The sequence below is a fragment of the Chanodichthys erythropterus genome, chromosome 9, assembly GCF_024489055.1.
Source record: "Chanodichthys erythropterus isolate Z2021 chromosome 9, ASM2448905v1, whole genome shotgun sequence".
In the NCBI taxonomy this organism is placed as follows: Eukaryota; Metazoa; Chordata; class Actinopteri; order Cypriniformes; family Xenocyprididae; genus Chanodichthys; species Chanodichthys erythropterus.
Window position 1 is genome coordinate 28,721,799 of NC_090229.1, and position 19,740 is coordinate 28,741,538.

Sequence of the window (19,740 nt, forward strand, 5' to 3'; positions counted from 1 at the left end):
AACAACTTTATTCTCACTACATATTTCACAAACAAGACGTGATATTTCATGAAAATTACTATTCTGTAGGGGTTAACAATAAAATATAAAAGAAAATTAGGTTAAAAAATAAACAACAATAAAAATACAACAGGAAGCATTTTTGAAATATAGAAATATCATGAACGACTGAAAACAAGATGAAAGTGTTGACAGGCAGGTCGACACAACATCATACATATACACACACGGTTCTGACAAGAACGGTGAAATATTGGTTGTGAAGGCCTAGTTTTTAACAAAACAAGCCTATAGGGAATGCATGGTAGGGAATTATCTGCACATGCATCTGCAAATGTCCATAATTAGTCTTAAAACAACCCTTACCATCAAATCAATAAACAAAATTAAACCAATTATCTACAAATCTTCACTCAACTTCAAAATATTAAGGCACTATTTTAAATCCTATTAAAAATTTCCCCAGTCAATGTGTTCAATTTGGACATGAACACAATGGTCACAGCAGTTTAACACTATCATACTAAATCAAATTAAATCTGTCTAACAGTGCTGTTGTTAACCCTGTGTTGTAGGTAGGTTAAACTGGCAGTTTGGTAAGTGGGTTTTTTAGCATGAGCTAATTAGCAGCAAAAGTCTTTGTACCTCTGCATAGTTGAATGTTCTGCTTACTGGTTATACGGTATGCATTTATTTTTTACTTCACTGTAGCGGTCTTTAAAGGCCAGGGCAAGTTACATGTAAATAACCAATGAGGATTCGTAGAAGAACTGCACAACTGGTCAGTTATACCAGAGGAATGTCTTCCATGATACCTAAAAATTCAGTTTTTTATGGCTAAAACCAAAACAAGGTGTGTTTATTTATGGCTAGCATAAGAAAAGGTCAGTCACATCTAGTTAGAATTCAGTTTTTGGTTTGGTACATATGTTCATGAACAAGAAAAAAATCTGATGATATGCCATCGTGAGATGACATGAAGGTGTTCAGCTTTCGGTGTCTCGAAGCTGAACGGCTTGATCCAAACAAACAAAAACAAGACAAGCACATGAAAAACAGGCAAGAGAGAGGGGGCAGGAGAGGCACGAGAGACATGATGAGAGATCCAATGAGGTGAGGTCTGATGAAGAGGAGGATGCTGGGACAGGTCTGCAAGGTGAGGGTGTTCATGAACTGGGCATGAACATGGTCCATGTACATTGGAGCACAGAGGGAGGACACAAGGAGGCTTTCATCTCTGCAAAGACAGAGTGACACAGTAAGTCAAGTGTTCATTTATACAAATGCTGAAACAACTAGTTTCAATATTGATAGACAAATCTATGTATTAGAATGATTTCTGAATGATCATGTGACACTGAAGACTGGTGTAATGGCTTCTGAAAATTCACTTTTGCCATCTCAGGAATAAATTACATTTTAAAATATATTAAAATAGAAAACAGTTCTTCTAAATTAAATTTCACAATAGCTGCAGTTTCCACTGCAGGAACTTTCCCCAGGAACTACGGACTTTGGGGTGGCACTCGGTGTGTTTCAACTGCAGGAACCAGGGTCTAAATGAAGTTCTGGGTAAAAAAAAATTTGCTCAGAAAGTACCTACTTGTGAGGTAGTGTCAGGATCTTTCAGGGGTGGGACTTGGGTGCTGAACATGCTGATTGGTTGAGTTCACGTAGCATTTTGATTGGTTGAATCGTCACAGCATTTTATTTCAACCACCATTTTTAAAAGTCTGTTGCGATAAGTGCAGTAAGAGTTGCTTGCTATTCAAATCAACAATGGAGTTTAAAAAATACGACCAATGTACAGTCAAGGAGGTTCTGGCTTTATTAAGCTTATATGCGGAAGACGAAATCCAACGGGAACTGGAAAGTCGCAAATGTCACTGGACATAATCTCACAGTATTTTAGACCATGATGGCAACAGCAAAAGGTTTGGGGGAAAAAAGTTCCTGGGACAAATTGTTCCAGGTAATTTCAGTGGAAAAGCAGCTAATATTGCTGATTTTACAGAATTTTTGGTCAAATAAAATATGCTTTAGTAAGCATAAGAGACTTCAAAAACAATTTCACTAAAGGTACAAAACCAGCTGGTAACATGACTTGTGACAGACAAAACACAAGGAAAATGTGCTGTTCATTTTCATGCGGTCTTTCACTCTGTTAATGACAGCTTTGATTAAATTCCCAACATCAAATTCTGAACCTCTCTATGTATGTTTTTGTAGTTGTCTTATCAGACTTGGTTGTAAAATTGTGCTACTAATGTGACGTGTTACCAACCAACAACTGAGCAGTTATGTGGCTCTGAACTTCGTCTGGCGTGTGGAAGTGTGTGTTGACCTGTTTGCTGCATCAACACCTCTTTGCCGTTTTCGGAGTTGATCTTGTTGCCTCTTAATCTCACGACTCTGGTTGGAGATAATTTCCTCAAAGTCATGACATGAGTTTGAATGGCTCGCTAACCTAGAGGATGTTTTGGTCCTACAGGGGAATGATGATTTCGGCGGTTTATCTGATGGAGTGGATTGACTGCTGGGAGATGCTACACTTGAAGCTGCCTGAGGGAGAAATTTGGATTGCGTCGTAGACGCTGTATTTGAACAAGCAAAGCGACTCAAAGTAGTTCCCTCAGTAGATCGGGATTTAGAGATGTTGGGCTGCTTTTTGAGAAACATACGTTCTGTATTGGACTTTTTAGAAAGTTTAAGATCATTTTCCTCCATCTTAACTTTACGTCTTTTCTCTGATCCATCACTTCTACCTAATCGTGTGGCAAGAGCTTCGACTGAATGTGCAGGTAAAGATGTGCGACGTGCTTTAATAAACGTTTTGCTGCGAAATGGTGCTGACACTTTCAGGCTATTTGCCTGCGACTCATTAATTTTGGGTTGTCGTGACTGAATAGCGAAGGGTCCCAACCCGCCGGTAGAGTCATCTAACGAGCGAGACGAACTTGACCCGTAACTCCGAACGAAAGTAGTGTCGCGCACAAGACCGACAGATGCTAAACTCTGCGTGGACGTAGAGGACTCGGGTTCGTTTGAGGCAGAAAAAGACGAGCATGAGGAAGATGAGGAGGGCACTCTTACGGGACTGCTGTGAAGGCTGCGTGAGAGCGCCCTAAAGTGGTTGCTCATGTTCGGCGGGCCAGCAGGAACCAGCACTGGACTGGAGCGTGGACTGCTTCTCATGGGGCTCCGCGGAGCTCGGCCTGATTTGGTCAGATGCTTGGTCCGGGAATGGCGTGGACTCCCACCGTTACTGAGAGGGGACAGAGGGGTCTCCAGGTCCTCCAGCCGCTGGGTAAGTGCCAGCTTCTGCTGAATGGCCATGCGGAGGAGAGTGTTCAGTGTCTTTTTCTCATCCTCAGCAGCGGCGAGCTGTCTCTGCATCTCATCTAACTGAGTTACGTACTGGTCACATCTGTGAAAACAGGAGGAATGATTTGAATACAGGAAACAGGAGAGTGGAGATACATATATAGAAATGAAAATAAATAACAAAAGAATAAAAGGGATTAGCCTTTGCATAAACATCCCGTAAAAACATTTAAGTTTTTATTAAAAACTGATGCAAGAATGTGTGGAATAGTGTTGTCCATCTGTCCTCATGAGAGCGCCACACACACACACACACACACACACACACACACACACACACACACACACACACACACACACACACACACACACACACACACACACACACACACACACACACACACACACACACACACACACACACACACACACACACACACACACACACACACACACACACACACACACACACACACACACACACACGCGCAACAGACCAGAACCCTTTGGTGCCTAAAAAATAAAATGCTTCAGAATTAATAATTTGAGTAAAAACAATAAATCAGTAAACTGTTAATAACCTTGATAAGTATGCTTGCAAAGGAAAGCCTCACTATGACTATTGCTCATACTTTGGATTAGTGATTTGTTCTAAACTTTTAATCCAAAAGTTTGAAACTTTGGCCTGCAACTTGTTAGGAAGTAATTGTGTTTGACATGACAGATAAAAACTATGTTCTGTTGAGGAGAGACTTGTGCAAACTTACTTTTACTTAATTTTAGCCTGGCTGGCGGTGGAAAGGGCATTCATAATGTTGCAAATGATTTCTACTTCAATTAAACAATTTGTTTTTTTTTTTACTTTCTACTCATTAAAGAATCCTGAAAAAAGTATCACGGTTTCCACAAAAATATTAAGCAGCGCAACTGTTTTTAACATTGATGATAATAATAATAAAAGTTTCTTGAGCACCAAATCAGCATATTAGAATGATCATGTTCATAGAAAGGATCATGTGACACTGAAGATTGAAGTAATGATGCTGAAAATTCTGCTTTGCATCACAGGAATAAATTACATTTTAAAATATATTAAAATAGAAAAACATTTATTTTGGATTGTAATATTACTTCAAAATATTACGGTTTTTACTGCATTTTTGGATGATCAAATAAAAGCAGCCTTGGTGAGAATAAGAGACTTCTTTCAAAAATACAATTCTTACAGAGCCAAAAATTTGGAACTGTATTCACACATTTTAAAGATAGTAAATAGCATGCACAACAAAACTGTGGCAATAATATTTATTTATTTTAATTAAATAATATTAATTAATTATAATTAATCAACTGATATAGAAAATTTAATTTCAAGTTATGGGTTGCAATCTTAAAAATCTGCAATTATTTCTATGTTAAAATGTTGTAAATGAAGTTAGTATAAATGTTCCATAGAGGTCTAGATTTTTCCTTTTACATTTACTTGACTCAAAACGTTATCCCCGCTTCCACTACTCAGTTCCCTTGACACTTGATCTATGACTTGAGCTCAGAGCGAGCTGCCCTCGTCTGCACATGGGATCAAAGAGCGTGCACGTTAATCAGCATGTGAGAGGAGCTCGTGGGAGAACAGGCCTTGAGATTATAATCTTATTAGCGTGCTCTTAAAACAGGGTCATGGCTACCTAATCTCTATGACTCTGTATCCCAAAGACCTCTCATATGTCTTTCTACAAATGTAAACAAACACTGTCTGAAATCTTTCACCATGATACAGGTTTTACTATGACTATAAAGCCTATACAAATCCTTTTATCACATCAGCAGGTTATTTCTCAGCTATTCCAAGACAACCCATTACAATGAACTACTAAAACTAAAATTGATTAGTTTGTTTTCTGAATTGACAAGGGAAATCTGGAATTTCAACTTCTCCCATGAACTCATCTGCATTCTTTCCATAAATCAAACCAGTATTCAAACAACCAGTTTAACACTAAAACCCCTATAAACACTCATTAGAAAGAAGCTATGTGCCACACGAATGATGACCTGAGAAGCTTCTTTGGCCTGCGAGTACACAAAGCACTTTGTGCACGTGTAATCCCATCATACCTGCTTGCAAACATGACCCGCAGGGAGGAGAAGGTGGCTGCATCCTCCTTCAAAGCCTTCAGTTCATTTCTAAGCTTCATCATCGTCTCAGACACCATGCTTTTCTCTGTCTCGTACTTTGTCTTCAGGTTGGTCAAAGCCAACTCGGCGGTCTGGGAAAAAAACAAAAACAAAAAAACATGTGCTCCAGTTTAGAAATATACTCTAAACTGCAGAGTAAAGGAAATTTCACACAACTGTTCAAGGCCAAGTAGTTTATCAATATATGGCCATTTCAAGGGTTGTGTCCGCTCTGAAATGTGCTCGAGCACATTTTTACTATTTATTATGCATTTGATTATCGTACATTGTCTTACATATCTAACATCTGTACCTGTTTGTTGGCTTTTAGAACAGTTCTGAGAGTGGCTATCTGCTCTCTCTTGGTACTCAGGAGGGACTTCAGTTTTAACACTTCCTCAAGCAGTGCCTCTGTGTCGCGGTCTGAATCAGTGTTTCCTCCTGCTGCTGGGGAGGACAATAGGTTGCGCTGCCTGCACAGGTCCACTGCCACCTGAAAAGGTTGCAAAAATAAGTAATTTAATAAATAAAATGTATTTCTACAACACATTTAAACAGTGTTGCTGACCAAAGTAATGAACAAAATAAATTATAATATAAAATGCATGATATACAGTACATAATATAAAAACAAACATTTTAAAAGTATATCATCAAAACTGCCAAAGAATAAAAAAATAAAATAAAAAAAGAACATAGATTTAGATATTTATATAATATAATTATTTCAACACTGCTTTGCCTACTTAAAAAATTGCAATCCAAATTTTGGTGTTTAAAAAAGATTCAGACAGGCATCCTAATGCAGCCTTGTCAGATCGGTTCATATTTCATGCCTTACCCCCAGCCCCAAAAAAAGCAGCTTAAAGGCTTAATATAAAATAACAGTCCACCCAAAAATGAAAATTCTGTCATCGTGTACATGTAACCGTCCATACCGGCGTAATGAATATGATCCTCAACTGGATGGAACTGAAATAAATACTTTGAATGTTGCGATCCTATTGGACTAATGATAGCAACCTGAATCGTAACAAAGCACTGTTCGCCAGAGGAGAACTGGACCCCCGACTAAGCCTGGTTTCTCCCAAGGTTAACTGACACAAAAACAGTCAAAAAATTCATTTAAAAACTTTGAAAATGTTATTTAACAACTCAAACTTGTTTAAACACATTGTTCATTACTCAAAAGTATGCATTACATTTTGCCAAATTTTGAAAAGATTTTTTAAAAACCCTTTCTGAAGCTTTATTTGTCAATGATGCTAGCACATTTAATGAAATGCTCCTTTGATGAGCTATAAACTTGCAGGGATATTTACTCCTATTACTTTATATTTTTAACTGTCTTTATTTAAGGGTCTTTAGAACATTCTAGGACATGAATGAAAATTGTAGTGTACACTTTATTTCTTAATTATTCTACTAAAAAGAGCTGAGACATACCTGTAAATGTTTAATCTGGCAGCGTATGACAGCTACCAGATTGCGCACATTGGTTGGGTCCCTGAAGTCTAATGTAGGAGACCCTGGACAACTTCCGCAGCTAGAGGACGTGTCTCCGTTCCCTCCACTACCCAAGTCCAACACTTCACCTGACCGCCTGTGTCTGCGGAAGGATCCACGATAGTGGTGGGGCTGTGAATGGTTGTGCATTCTCCCTGCTTGGGCTCCTTCGCGATAGTAATCCAGTGTAACGCGACTAGGCGTGAGGTTATTACAAACACAGACATGATGGTAAAGGTTTGCCAGCTCCTCAGAGAAGGCCAGAAGCTCCTCCTGTGCAACACTGAGGTGGCTTTCAGAGTCGGTGGCGACCTGTCGCGTAGCGCCAATTTCTCGCTCCAATTGTCCTATGCGCTCCTGGTCCTGACGGCTAGCAGTGATACACTGTCGAATTTTATCAGCAAGTTCTTGTGCCTCACCCCTCCAGCGTTCTTTCTCCTGCTTGCAGCGCTCCTCCAGGGCCTTGGAGCGTTCGCCAGCCTCTTTCAGCTCCTCACGCAGATGTGCAAGCTCCTCATTTGCCTCTTGCATTCGGCACTCTAGTACTTCTGTGCTTTTTGCATCCACTTCGTAATAGTTGATGCCATTATCGGCCTCTTGGTTCTGAAGTGACCTGGAAGACAGACTCAATCCATTCCCTTGTTCATAAGGCCTTTTTGAGACTGTACTCTGAAGAGTCTCCACACATTGGGTCAACTGATCCAGCTTCACCTGTTGCTCACTGAGAGCATCTTTAGACTGGACTAACTGTTGCTGAAGGTCATGCACAGTGCTGCTCAGTGTGGCTTTTTCTCTCTCCACCTGGACATGGACAGACAAACAATATGGCTCTCAACAAAAGTACTGTCACAACACAAGGTTTATTCCGATTGACCAATTTCAATCCAAATGTTTTGGATAGAAAACAACACTCAAGAGAAATTATACTTAAAGTGTTAGTTCACCAAAAATGAAATTACATGTCATCACGTACTCAACCTCATGTCGTCTCAAACCTGTAAGATCTTTGTTCATGTTCAGAACACAAGGGTAGGTAACACACAGTTTCTACCAATCTCATGTTAATCTTGAGTACCTGTAGAGTGGTATAGTATCCTTCATATCTCCGAAAAGTCTTTAGTTTTACCATATTTATAAAAGATAGATATGCTGTACCGAGTCTTTCCGAGAAAAGCCAATCTCCTGCAGGTGTGCCTGCCATGGGCAGAGCTAAAGAATCACGAGCGTGTGCAGCTTTTGCGTAGAGATTGTATGCAAGCTGCGACATCATTATAAATAAAAAGGGAACAAAAACATTTGTGTTGTTTTCATTATATGCACTTGCATGCCGAATGCCAACAAAACACAGTGCAGTTTTACTCACCACCTGTAATCAGCAAATCCAGCGTTGAACTGGGACTTACAAAGCATTCATCACCGAAATTCCAAGAACAAACAAACACACGTGCTGCCCCAGAAAAATAAATTGTATCCACTGTTCCATTAACGCTGGGTTCTTTGGGAAGCTGAAAAAGGTATTCTTTCCCTCACAACCAAAAAACGCACTCCTGTGGTTACAGGAGCTGCGTCTCATTTCGGAGGCTGCGTCCTCTGGAGGTCGCATTTGAAGGCTGAATAATTCATCAAGGATGTCTCATTTAAGAAAAGTAACTGTAATAAAATTGACAGATATTCATTGCGAGATGTAAATTACGGTAATTTCTTTCTTACTTTGCAGCCTCGATGATGTATGCAGCCTTCAAATGCGGCCTTTGAGGGGTGCAGCCCCTGAATTGGGACACAGCCATTGTTGAAAAATCTCTCGGCTTCCATAACCCGAACGAAGTGCGTTGATGGGCATTCTCTCGCTCTTGCTCTGGGTGATGTGTGCGCACGCTTATCAGGGAGAAGTGCCCATTCAAGGAATTCCATCCTTTATTACATGATAATACTTGGGCCATACTCGAAAAAAACTCTCCGAAATGCGGTCCGAAACTGGAAGTAGTGTATTTGGCACAGAAATACGTCATATGTCCAACTCGTGTTTTGAAACTTTGGCCAAGTTTAGTATGAGAATGCAACTTTTTAACACTGTAAATAAGTCAGAATGCACGAAATAGCATTACACCCCCCCCTTTAAGATCTTTTTGATGAAATCTGAGGGTTTCTGAACCACACATGGGCAGCAACATCATTGCACCTTTTGAGGTCCAGAAAGGTATTAAATACATTGTTAAAATAGTCCATGTGACTACAGTGGTTCAACCTTAATTATATAAAGCAACAAGAATACTTTTTGTGCGCAAAAACAAAGACTTTATTTACCTATTTGAACTGTTGTCATACTCAGTTGACGTAGTGAACGCAGTGCAGGCTTTCATGTTTACATCCAAATGCTGGCTAATTATTGGCCGGCTCCTGCGTTAGCATCAGACTCATGCATCGTACTGCTCACGTGAACAGCGTCGGCCAATACTGAGCCGGCGTTTGGACTTAAACATGGATGCCAAAATGTGCAATGATGTTGCTGCTTATGTGTGGTTCAGAAACCTTCATATTTCATCAAAAATATCTTAATTTGTGTTCTGAAGATGAACGAAGGTCTTACGGGTTTGGGACAACAAGAGGTTAAGTACCTTATGACAGAAATTTCATTTTTGGGTGAACTAACCATTTAAGAGACAAGAACTAAAAAGAAAGGACCACTTTAGACTAATTTTTAGGCTAATCCAAAATTCTCTTAGGTTTGAGTGAGTGTCATAAATGATGAAAATCACACTTCAGGGGAGTTTCCTTTGCCAATCCCATTCACTATGTAATTTTCATTCATGTCTCTCTTCTAAATCTCCTATCAAATAAAGGTAGAAAGGCCAAAAATGTAACTTAATAAATAAATAAAAATCCAAATCAATTATACATTTTATATTAAAAAACAAAAAAAAAACAAAAACAAAAACAAAAACAAAAAAACCATGGGTGGATTAAAGACACTTTGTTACTTAGTAAAACTGACATGATGGTACATCCTGAGCAGGAAGTGGTATGAAAAAGGAAGTAGTACTCATCTGTCAGATGAGGGTTTTATGCATGAAACTGCCGAGTTAAAAATAAAAAACCCAAAAGTACATTTTACAGGTGTTTATATCATGAGGATTGAATCATTTAAACTTTGGTCTGAGGTTAGATCTGAAGAGATGGACATCAGCCAAAGTGGACCTAGTAACTCTTTGACTTCATTTGTTCCCCTGATTCATAAACATGATCAAGAGTAATAATTATATATTATATTATATTATATTATATTATATTATATTATATTATATTATATTATATTATATTATATTATATTATATTATATTATATATTGCGGCTGGGTGTAGAATTTGGAACAAGCGGTTCCACTGTCCAATAAGGAAAACATGCATTTAATACCTAATTTGCAAAGATAAATTTGTATGTCAGTGTATGCAAAACAAGGCAGAAAGGAAAGAAAATACAAACACACACTTCTCTCAGATAGTTTGCCAAACTTTCCAGCAGTTAACCTCTGAAAGGGAAAATGAGTGAGAAGCAAGTTGGGTGTGAACAGGTTTCCTCACCTGCAGCAGTTGCTGCTTGAGTTTCTGGCTGTCCGACAGGTGCAGCTCACTCAGAAGGTCGGCCACCAACCCAGGAGCCTGAGGTCTAAGGAACACGTCGCTGTTTCTGGGTGTGGAGCACCGATTTCTCTCCATCCCTTTAGAGTTATTATACCCACTGTCCATCTCCTCCCCTTCCTCTCCTCCCTCTTTGTCCTTCTCTCCATCCTGGCTGTCATCCAGCTGTAGCTCTAAGTGACAAATAGAGTCGAAGGGGTTGGAGTTAAGGGTGGCAAGTTCTCGTCTCAGGCTGTTCTTCTGCTCCCTCTCCTCTTTCAGGGCCTCGAGTGCCTCATCCAGCTGGCGCTCCGCGATCTCCCTCAGACGCCCGGCCTCTTCCAGCTGTGCCCTCATCAGCTCCAGCTCCTCGTCTTTATTGGTCAACTCCAACTTCACTGACTCAAACTCCACCTGTCGACACAATGAAAGTGTTTAGTGATAGTCTGTCTAGTTGTAATAGTAAAGCACATACATACTAATATTACTTGTTGAAAAAAATTAAAAAGTTCAATTAAAAAGGTTAAAAAGGTAGGGCTGGACAATTAATCGAAATTAATCGAAAATTTCAAACCTCTAACTGAAACAATTTTTCCATGTCGGATATTTCATTTTTTTTATTCGGTTAATACTTTCCCCTTAAAAACATACTACCGCGTGTATAGCCACATGACTCTGCCCCATCCAGTCACTGGCATGGAAGCAGCATGGAGGCGAACTAGAAAGCCAAGTCAACACACACACAGACAGTGAGCCCCGAAGTGAGAACACTTCACTAAACTTGGTCAATTCTATGTTTTTTTTTAAAGGTCTGCCAGTTTGGACATTCAAGCGATTTTAGACCATTGGTGTGTATTATATTGAGCTACTGCACTGATGCACTGTGGCACACAAACACTCATAAAAGGACAGCTGCACATCATGTGAAGATTGCGCACACAGAGAGGAGGGCAGAAACTCGTTGTCAGCATTGTCCTGTGATGTATCACTAAAGTAGCTTAGAAAATCAACTGTTAAAGCATATATTTTTCTACTTTTAAAGTAACTACTTACAACTAGAGGTCTACATAGAAGACCCGAGGCCTGAGGACCCGTACGGGTTCGGGACTATATTTTAAATGGTCAACCGGGTCCGGGTCGGGTCCTAATCTATTACTTTGGTTCCCAGGTCTGATTAACATTGTGTGTATACCCGAGACGATTTGATTCGGAGATCACCCGGCCGTGTTGGGAGTCAGTCAGCGCTGTGTGTGTTTTGTAACTTGCAAAGTATGAGCCGGGAAATAAGGTGAAAAAACACGAGTGACCCCAGCCATCAGAAGCAGAGCGGGCGGAGTTAATGCAAGCGAACGGTGAACATCGAGTTTTACTATTCCTATCGTGTGCAACAGTAATTCAAACAAACTTCAAATCTCAAGAACGGCTTGTAGCCTTGCACATTAGCATTTATATAACATAGCCTATTTCAAATCATTAACAAGATATGAACTATCACACGAATGTTTTCTGTGATGCTTAAAGCGTATGTTTCAGGTTGCTCTAGCTAACGCGCATGTCTCATGCGAGCGCACTTTCTTTCTCCTGTTTTTATAATAACATTATGCCGTCTTGTTATATCTAAAGTTTTGGTCAGACTCGGCTCAGAAAGCACAGAAATGACCGCAAATAAGTAATGCTAATGTCAGCGGCCATGTCACTGAACAAGCAATCGTTATTATAGTTCAAAAGGGCAAACAGTCAAAGTTATTTTATTATGTGAGTTGACTCGAGTCTCGAGATACAACGGAATAATGCAAAACTGCAAAGTCGCATTTGTCATTGTAACAGCAAGTGAACTTTTAAAGCTGGAATAATGAGTGGATTAAGCATTTAAATCGGCAAGAGAGAAATAACGGATGAACTTTCTTGGCAAGTGCATCACAGTCAGGTACAAGGGAGAAAGCTATAGCCTACTAATATTAGGTAAGACAACACGTTTTATTTTCGCAACTTGTTTATTGACTTATTAATAGCAATTTGCTGTGGAATCGACCTATGTGCCGATCGGGTCCAGACGGGTCCGGTCAGGTTCGGGTCCAGCTTAGACGGGTCCGGGTAGTACATTTATGGCATTTCTCGGTTCTGCACGGGTTCGGGTCCAACTTTCAAAATAATAGTCAGGCCGGGTCGGTTCCGTGTAGCACATTTACGGGTCTCTTCGTGTTCGGGTATGAATTTTTGGACCCGTGAAGACCTCTACTTACAACCCACAGCTTCACAATCAATAGAGAGATGGTATGACTAATTCACACAATCTTTTCAAATAAACGTACTGGTACTGTACTAATTTATCTGTATCGCATTTACAGCAGCAGAAATCCATAAAATGTTACCATAGATTTAAAAAAAAAAAAAAAAAAAAAAAAAAAAGATGAATGGGAATGTCAGAGCACTCTTTCACTAGGAAAAAATATCCCACCTATAATAGTCGAGCATATTTAAGGTTTACATTAAAAAATCTTGTCAGTAAACCATGAGGGAAAAAAAATTGTTCATTAATCATAATCGAGATTAAATGTTCAATAAATCAAGATTTTGATTTTAGGTCATATCGTTCAGCCCTATTATAAGGATTTCATTGAGACTTAAATAATTAGTATTAGTGGATAAAAAGAAAGTTATTAATTCTTTAACCTAACTTACCAGTTAAAGATCTGAACGTGAAGTCCATTGTTATTATTTACATGCAGTGCCGCATTAAGCCTTCGCAGGGCCCTGGGCTAATGAAGGAATTATTTCTATTATGCATTATTTTTATGAACATGCACACGGCTTCTGTCTCACACACAGACGCGTGAGCCTTTAAAAGTATTTGGCTGTGGAAAGATGCATTCGGCGTGTGCACTTGCGCACTATCTAGTGGACTTTTGTTTTCAAGCACTCAATTCACTTTCGCATGGGCTGTTGTACAGTACACAAACGGTCCGTGCCATCACAAAAATTGGGCTGCACCTGGACGGGGAGCGCGGACGTCTGCGAACCCTCCTGATGACGAAAATTACGTGATGCGGACACCTAAAGTATACCTTGGTGTTAAGCCTGTAATAGTGGGCCACCAATCCACCCAGGCCCATATGCACGTGCATACCCAGATGCTACGCCACTGTCCTGGTTGTATTTCTGCATGCATGTCCGCTGTGCCTGTGACTCTTGATTCGGGTGTGACGACGATGCGTTTTAAAATGCAAAAGAGGATTGTCTCGCGGGCCCCGCAGTGTTCGAGGCCCTGGGCTGCAGCCCATGTTGCCCATTAGGATGACGCGGCCCTGTTTACATGTTATTATATCATTTATTAATATTTTGAATTTTTGTACTTATATTTTCAGTATTCATTTTAGTTTAAGTTTAGTCATTTTGTGGGACTGTCACTTTTATTAGTTTATATATATATAGCTTTTTTTCTGTAATTTAATAAGCTTTAATTTATTTATTTTTATTTTAGTTTTAGCAATTTTAGTACCTAAATGAAAATTAGAAATGTTGCCTTGACAACCAACTGGAATAAGTTTAAGCTTTTCATCAAATATTTATATTTTAGTTTTATTTCAATTACTGAAAATGAATTTAAAAGTTTTTTAGTTAGAAACAACAACGGACACTAAGACACCAAGAAACTACTATTTTGACTAAGGTTACTAGAAATCATAAACTGACTTCCGCTCATCTACTTCCCATGTAGCTCCCTGCCCCCAAAACCACAGTGCTAACTTGTTCGGCTGGATTAGCTTGCCTTTCCTTATCTCACATCATATAACACATCATATAACAGCTATTCCCATTTTGGATGACAAATTACAATAAATTAATTATTTTATTAGGGAAAAACAGGAAGCCAGCCATGTATCCACCATAGCCATTATTGGACTATTACAACAATCAACTAAATTCACTCATCGTGACGCTCACAATTACATTAAAATCATGCAGTTTGTGAACAACAGAACTGAAACAGTTCAATGCAATGATTATACTCTCATTCAGACAAAAAAAAAAAAAAAAAAAAAAAAAAAGACCCTAGGGCTGGACGATTAATCGAAAAGTAACCGAAACCGAAATTCATAGCCTCTAACCGATGTAATTTTCCCATGTCGATAATTTCGTTTTTTTATCCTATTAATACTTTCCCCTTAAAAACACTACCAAGTGACTCCGCCCCATCCGGTCAGATGCATAAAAGCAAAACACGGAGGTGAACGCAGTGCCCAAGGAAGTCGACCGCGTGCCGCCATCTTGTAGCAGAACTTCACTTGTGTTAGCATCCCATTTACTCCCATTCATTTTGCCGTCACTTTGACAGCGAATAACTTTACATCTGAGGCATTTAAAGACTCCATTACCTTCTATGTTACATTATGGCCCCTTAGAAACAGTTTTTGTAAAAATAAGCTAACGATTGCGTCATAACCACTCGAAGCTCGCAGGCAATCGGGGAGATTATCTTAATATGGCGTACTGCCCTTACATTTTAAAATACTATACAAAATAATTAATCAGAATACTTACTCCTTACGATGGCAGTTTGCACACACAGCTACTAGAAGATTTACATCTGTCAGACAGGTTGCAAACGTCATCAAGCTTAGTGTAAGTCTGCGCGTCAGAAACGGAAGTGCTAAAAATCGCTAAAAATGGGCTTCACTTGACTCAATTGAGTTCCAATGGGGTCGCTGTGTCCATTTCTTTTACTGTCTATGGGTGAACGCCGGTTCAACACATATTGATGGCGCGTGAGCGGCTTGCGTCTTCACTAAACTTTGTCAGTTGTGTTTGTTTTAAGGTTTGTACATTCAAGCGATTAGACGATTGGATGTATTATTATTCCGAGCAACCGTGCTCGCGCAGCTGCAGTGTGGCACTAACACCCATACAAACAGTAGCTGCGCAAAACGTGAAGATCGCGCACCGGAGAGGAACGCAGAAACTAGTCAGCGCTGTCCAGTGATTTATCACTAAAGGAGCTTAGAAACTCAACTTCTTATAGCATATTTTCTACTTTTGGAGTAACCATTTACAACCCACAGCTTCACAATTAATAGACGGTATGACTAATTCACACGCAATCACTCGTGCTGGTACGGTGCCAATTTATCTTTATATGATATCTGTAAGAAATGTTATGAAACATAGATAAAATAACTGCTGAAAGTGAGCCGTTATGTTAGATCACTCTTTAAATAGGAAAAAATATCCCACCTTTTAATAGTCAATCATATTTACAGTACAAACCTTGTCAGTGAACTATGAGGTCAAAAAAACAAAACAAACCCAAAACAGAAACAAAATAATCCTTCATTAATCGTAATCGAGGTGAAATGTTCAATTAATCGAGGTTTTGATTTTAGGCCATAATCGTCCAGCCCTAAATGACCCCACTGATTTCAAATTATCTCCAAACCAATTTAACATCAAATGGGTTCAAATGCTAGCATTCACACAGAGTCACGCTGCAGTATCAATCCCAAAACTTTGCATACAAAGAGAACTGGTGGCATTAAATCATGAATTGCTGTTAAATTCTTGAGACATGACACATATTTGTGAGTTAATTCACTATGACAAGTGTAGTTATTAAAGTCAAGTCTTGAGGACATCTCAGCTTATTTGTGTATTTACTGTATGAAATCACCCTGAGCAAACTGGTTTTTAGTCCAATACAGAAGCCGTTCTTGCCTCGGTGTGACTGAATATTCATGTGGGAAGACAAGTGAATAAACCCTTTCTTTTGTGCGTTCCCTCAGAAGGAAGGCTTTGTCAAAAATCGGCTGAGACTGCAGTACAAACATTTCTGTTGTAATGCTTCAGTGACAGCAGCTGCAAGAAACACACTCATAGTCACAAGACATCTCTAGCGAAGCACATTCCACAAGGAGAGACTTATGTTCAGCAAACACAAAAAGATTAACAATCCATGTAAAATTGCATCAGAGGATTACTATGACATTTATGTGAAACATAGCTGGCTAATCAATTAACACAGCAAACAACAACACAACCAATACTTAAATATGAGCCTTCTCCAGACTGCAGCAACATCTCACACACCTGGTTCTCCTTAAGCACTGAGACTTGTTTCTGCAGGGAGATGTTCTCCTCTTCCAGCTCACTGTTATCCTGAAGCTGCTGCACCTCTCGCGTCTTATACTCCTTCATCTCCTCTCTCATACGGGTCTTCTCCACCTCCAAACACTCGCACTCCTAGAGAGCAGAGGTAGTCGATCAGGACAAGTCCACAGAATTCAGAAAAGACTGAACAGAAATAATTACATCTGCACAGCAATTACATGGTGGTAATGTCATAAAATGTTGCAGCTGTAAATGTTTTTCCATTCAATAAAAATGCTCTTGAGTGGATGGTTTACTCAATTTAAATTTGTGTCATAATTTGCCCATCCACATGTCATTCCAAACCTTATTTTGAATGCAAAAGGTAACGTTTAGCACAATGTCCTTGGTGCAATTTCCATATTTGTGCAGACTCTGCAGAGATTGTGAGGCTATTTAGAACAGGAATCATCTCAGCTCTCATCTCATTACAAAGCAGAGAAGAATTTATTATTATTTTATTAAAGAACTTTTCACATTTCCTTTAGAATAAAAATATATACATCATTTTATTGTTTGAAGTGCTTGCTCATTAGCTAAAAGTAATTTATTGCATTATGAAAATGCTGTTTAAATGTACATATACATACTACCTTTAAATATGCATGACATTTATACATCTGTGACTTGTAAGCATATTACACGTACAATAATTCTGTTAGTAGCTCACTATGGCCTCCCTTCACTTCAAGCTGACTTTGAAACTCAACCCGGTTTTGTGTCACATGATCAGGCCTCATGAAAACAAGGACTCTTATTTCCACTTTTACTTTGATCAGCAAGAAAGCAGGCAGAGGGTACATTATTTTGCACCATTTCAACTCAGAACATTTCATTATTATTATTTTTTTTTATGTCGTCACAAATATCGCCTCTTAGCATATGAACCCCATTATACAGCTCCTAAAACAGTCAATAAAAGTTTTATTGGACTTGTGTCTATGTGGTTATGAATAGTTAGGGACATTTTTATGTAAAACTGGTCTTCTGGCTGATGATGATGATGATGTATGTACCTTCTTCATCTGGTTGGAGAGCCCGGCCAGTCTCTCGTTTTCAGCCGAGGTATTGGCCAGCATGACGCGTGCCTGTTTAAGCTCCGCCTGCAGCTCATCCATGCGAATCTCCATGGCCGCCTCTTTATTGGCCGACTCTTGCAGGAGCCTCTCCTCTCGACTTTCCCCATCTGCTGCTGCACGCTTATGGCTGCTCACAGAGTCTGCCAGAGCCTATAAACATATACAATAATCAAACCCTCTTATCTCCAACATAGCCAAGACACTGAGTTACACTAGAAGAGTTTTTGCCAATTCCCAACAAAAGAAGAAACAAAACAATTTAGTTGATTAACTGAAGAAAACAAGCAACACTGACACAATTTACAGCCTTCTGCTACTTTGCTTGAATGTCTGAAATTCTTTAAATGAAAACGGCAGTTTTCAGAGCTGTTGAAAGTTAAAAACTTGTTCGTCTTCAATTATTTTGAGTAATTCATTTACTTGCCAAGCCTATAAACAACAGCAACTCTATTGAGAGCTGGTGAAGTGAAACTTTATACGTTACATTACATTCCAGCTTCACTGGCAACCAGAGGGTGTAATTACAATGCGTTTAATGCATGCTTTTGTGCTTGGACAAATTGTGACAAACATGCCCCAGATTGTCTCACATTGAATTGAACTGTTACCAGATGAACCAATACTGGACAGGTTGCCATTAGCGTAGCCACACACGTTTCTCAGAACATTATAATTTGAATCATGTGAGAACATGTGGGTAAAACATGCTTGTGCTGCTCTATAATTAACGATGAAAGGACAACTGAAGAGGGGGAAGTGAAGTGTGCATGAGAGAATCTGTAAGAGTCATACAGGGGAATTTATACTTCTGTACGTTATGTGTATGTGCAGAACATACTGTTTAAAAGACAGAAATGAAGATTTGCTCTTTGTTCTACATTAAGACTAAATTCATCCCATAAATGAGTTCCATGTGTAAAACACAAAAGACAACATTAGAAAATCTTGGCAGCTCTTTTCCATAAAACAAAATCAGAAGGTGATTTATAAGCCAAAGCTCCAAAATGACAAAAAAGCACCTTAAGACAAAACAATCTGTGTGATTTAGCATTATTGAGAGTTACTATTATAGCTTTTATACAGGGAGTGCAGAATTATTAGGCAAGTTGTATTTTTGAGGATTAATTTTATTATTGAACAACAATCATGTTCTCAATGAACACAAAAAAACTCATTAATATCAAAGCTGAATATTTTTGGAAGTAGTTTTTAGTTTTAGCTATTTTAGGGGGATATCTGTGTGTGCAGGTGACTATTACTGTGCATAATTATTAGGCAACTTAACAAAAAACAAATTTATACCCATTTCAATTTATTTTTACCAGTGAAACAATATAACATCAACATTCACAAATATACATTTCTGACATTCAAAAACCAAACAAAAACAAATCAGTGACCAATATAGCCACCTTTCTTTGCAAGGACACTCAAAAGCCTGCCATCCATGGATTCTGTCAGTGTTTTGATCTGTTTACCATCAACATTGCGTGCAGCAGCAACCACAGCCTCCCAGACACTGTTCAGAGAGGTGTACTGTTTTCCCTCCTTGTAAATCGCACATTTGATGATGGACCACAGGTTCTCAATGGGGTTCAGATCAGGTGAACAAGGAGGCCATTTCATTAGATTTTCTTCTTTTATACCCTTTCTTGCCAGCCACGCTGTGGAGTACTTGGACGCGTGTGATGGAGCATTGTCCTGCATGAAAATCATGTTTTTCTTGAAGGATACAGACTTCTTCCTGTACCACTGCTTGAAGAAGGTGTCTTCCAGAAACTGGCAGTAGGACTGGGAGTTGAGCTTGACTCCATCCTCAACCCAAAAAGGCCCCACAAGCTCATCTTTGATGATACCAGCCCAAACCAGTACTCCACCTCCACCTTGCTGGCGTTTGAGTC

At 39.2% G+C, this 19,740-nt stretch overlaps 1 protein-coding gene across 1 annotated transcript in view; it reads right to left on the reverse strand.

Moving 5' to 3' along the window:
- The window catches only part of zgc:162200 (uncharacterized protein LOC558638 homolog), a 27,636-nt gene continuing 7,896 nt past the window's right edge, over window positions 1-19,740 (reverse strand). Inside the window, exons 3-10 of the mRNA XM_067395242.1 lie at window positions 17,777-17,989; window positions 16,701-16,853; window positions 10,584-11,033; window positions 6,946-7,806; window positions 5,813-5,992; window positions 5,440-5,591; window positions 3,094-3,427; window positions 1-1,237 (exon numbers count right to left, since the gene is read on the reverse strand). Coding sequence (XP_067251343.1) covers window positions 1,232-1,237; window positions 3,094-3,427; window positions 5,440-5,591; window positions 5,813-5,992; window positions 6,946-7,806; window positions 10,584-11,033; window positions 16,701-16,853; window positions 17,777-17,989 — 2,349 coding nt within the window. The 3' untranslated portion in view covers window positions 1-1,231. The remainder of the gene's footprint in view (window positions 1,238-3,093; window positions 3,428-5,439; window positions 5,592-5,812; window positions 5,993-6,945; window positions 7,807-10,583; window positions 11,034-16,700; window positions 16,854-17,776; window positions 17,990-19,740) is intronic.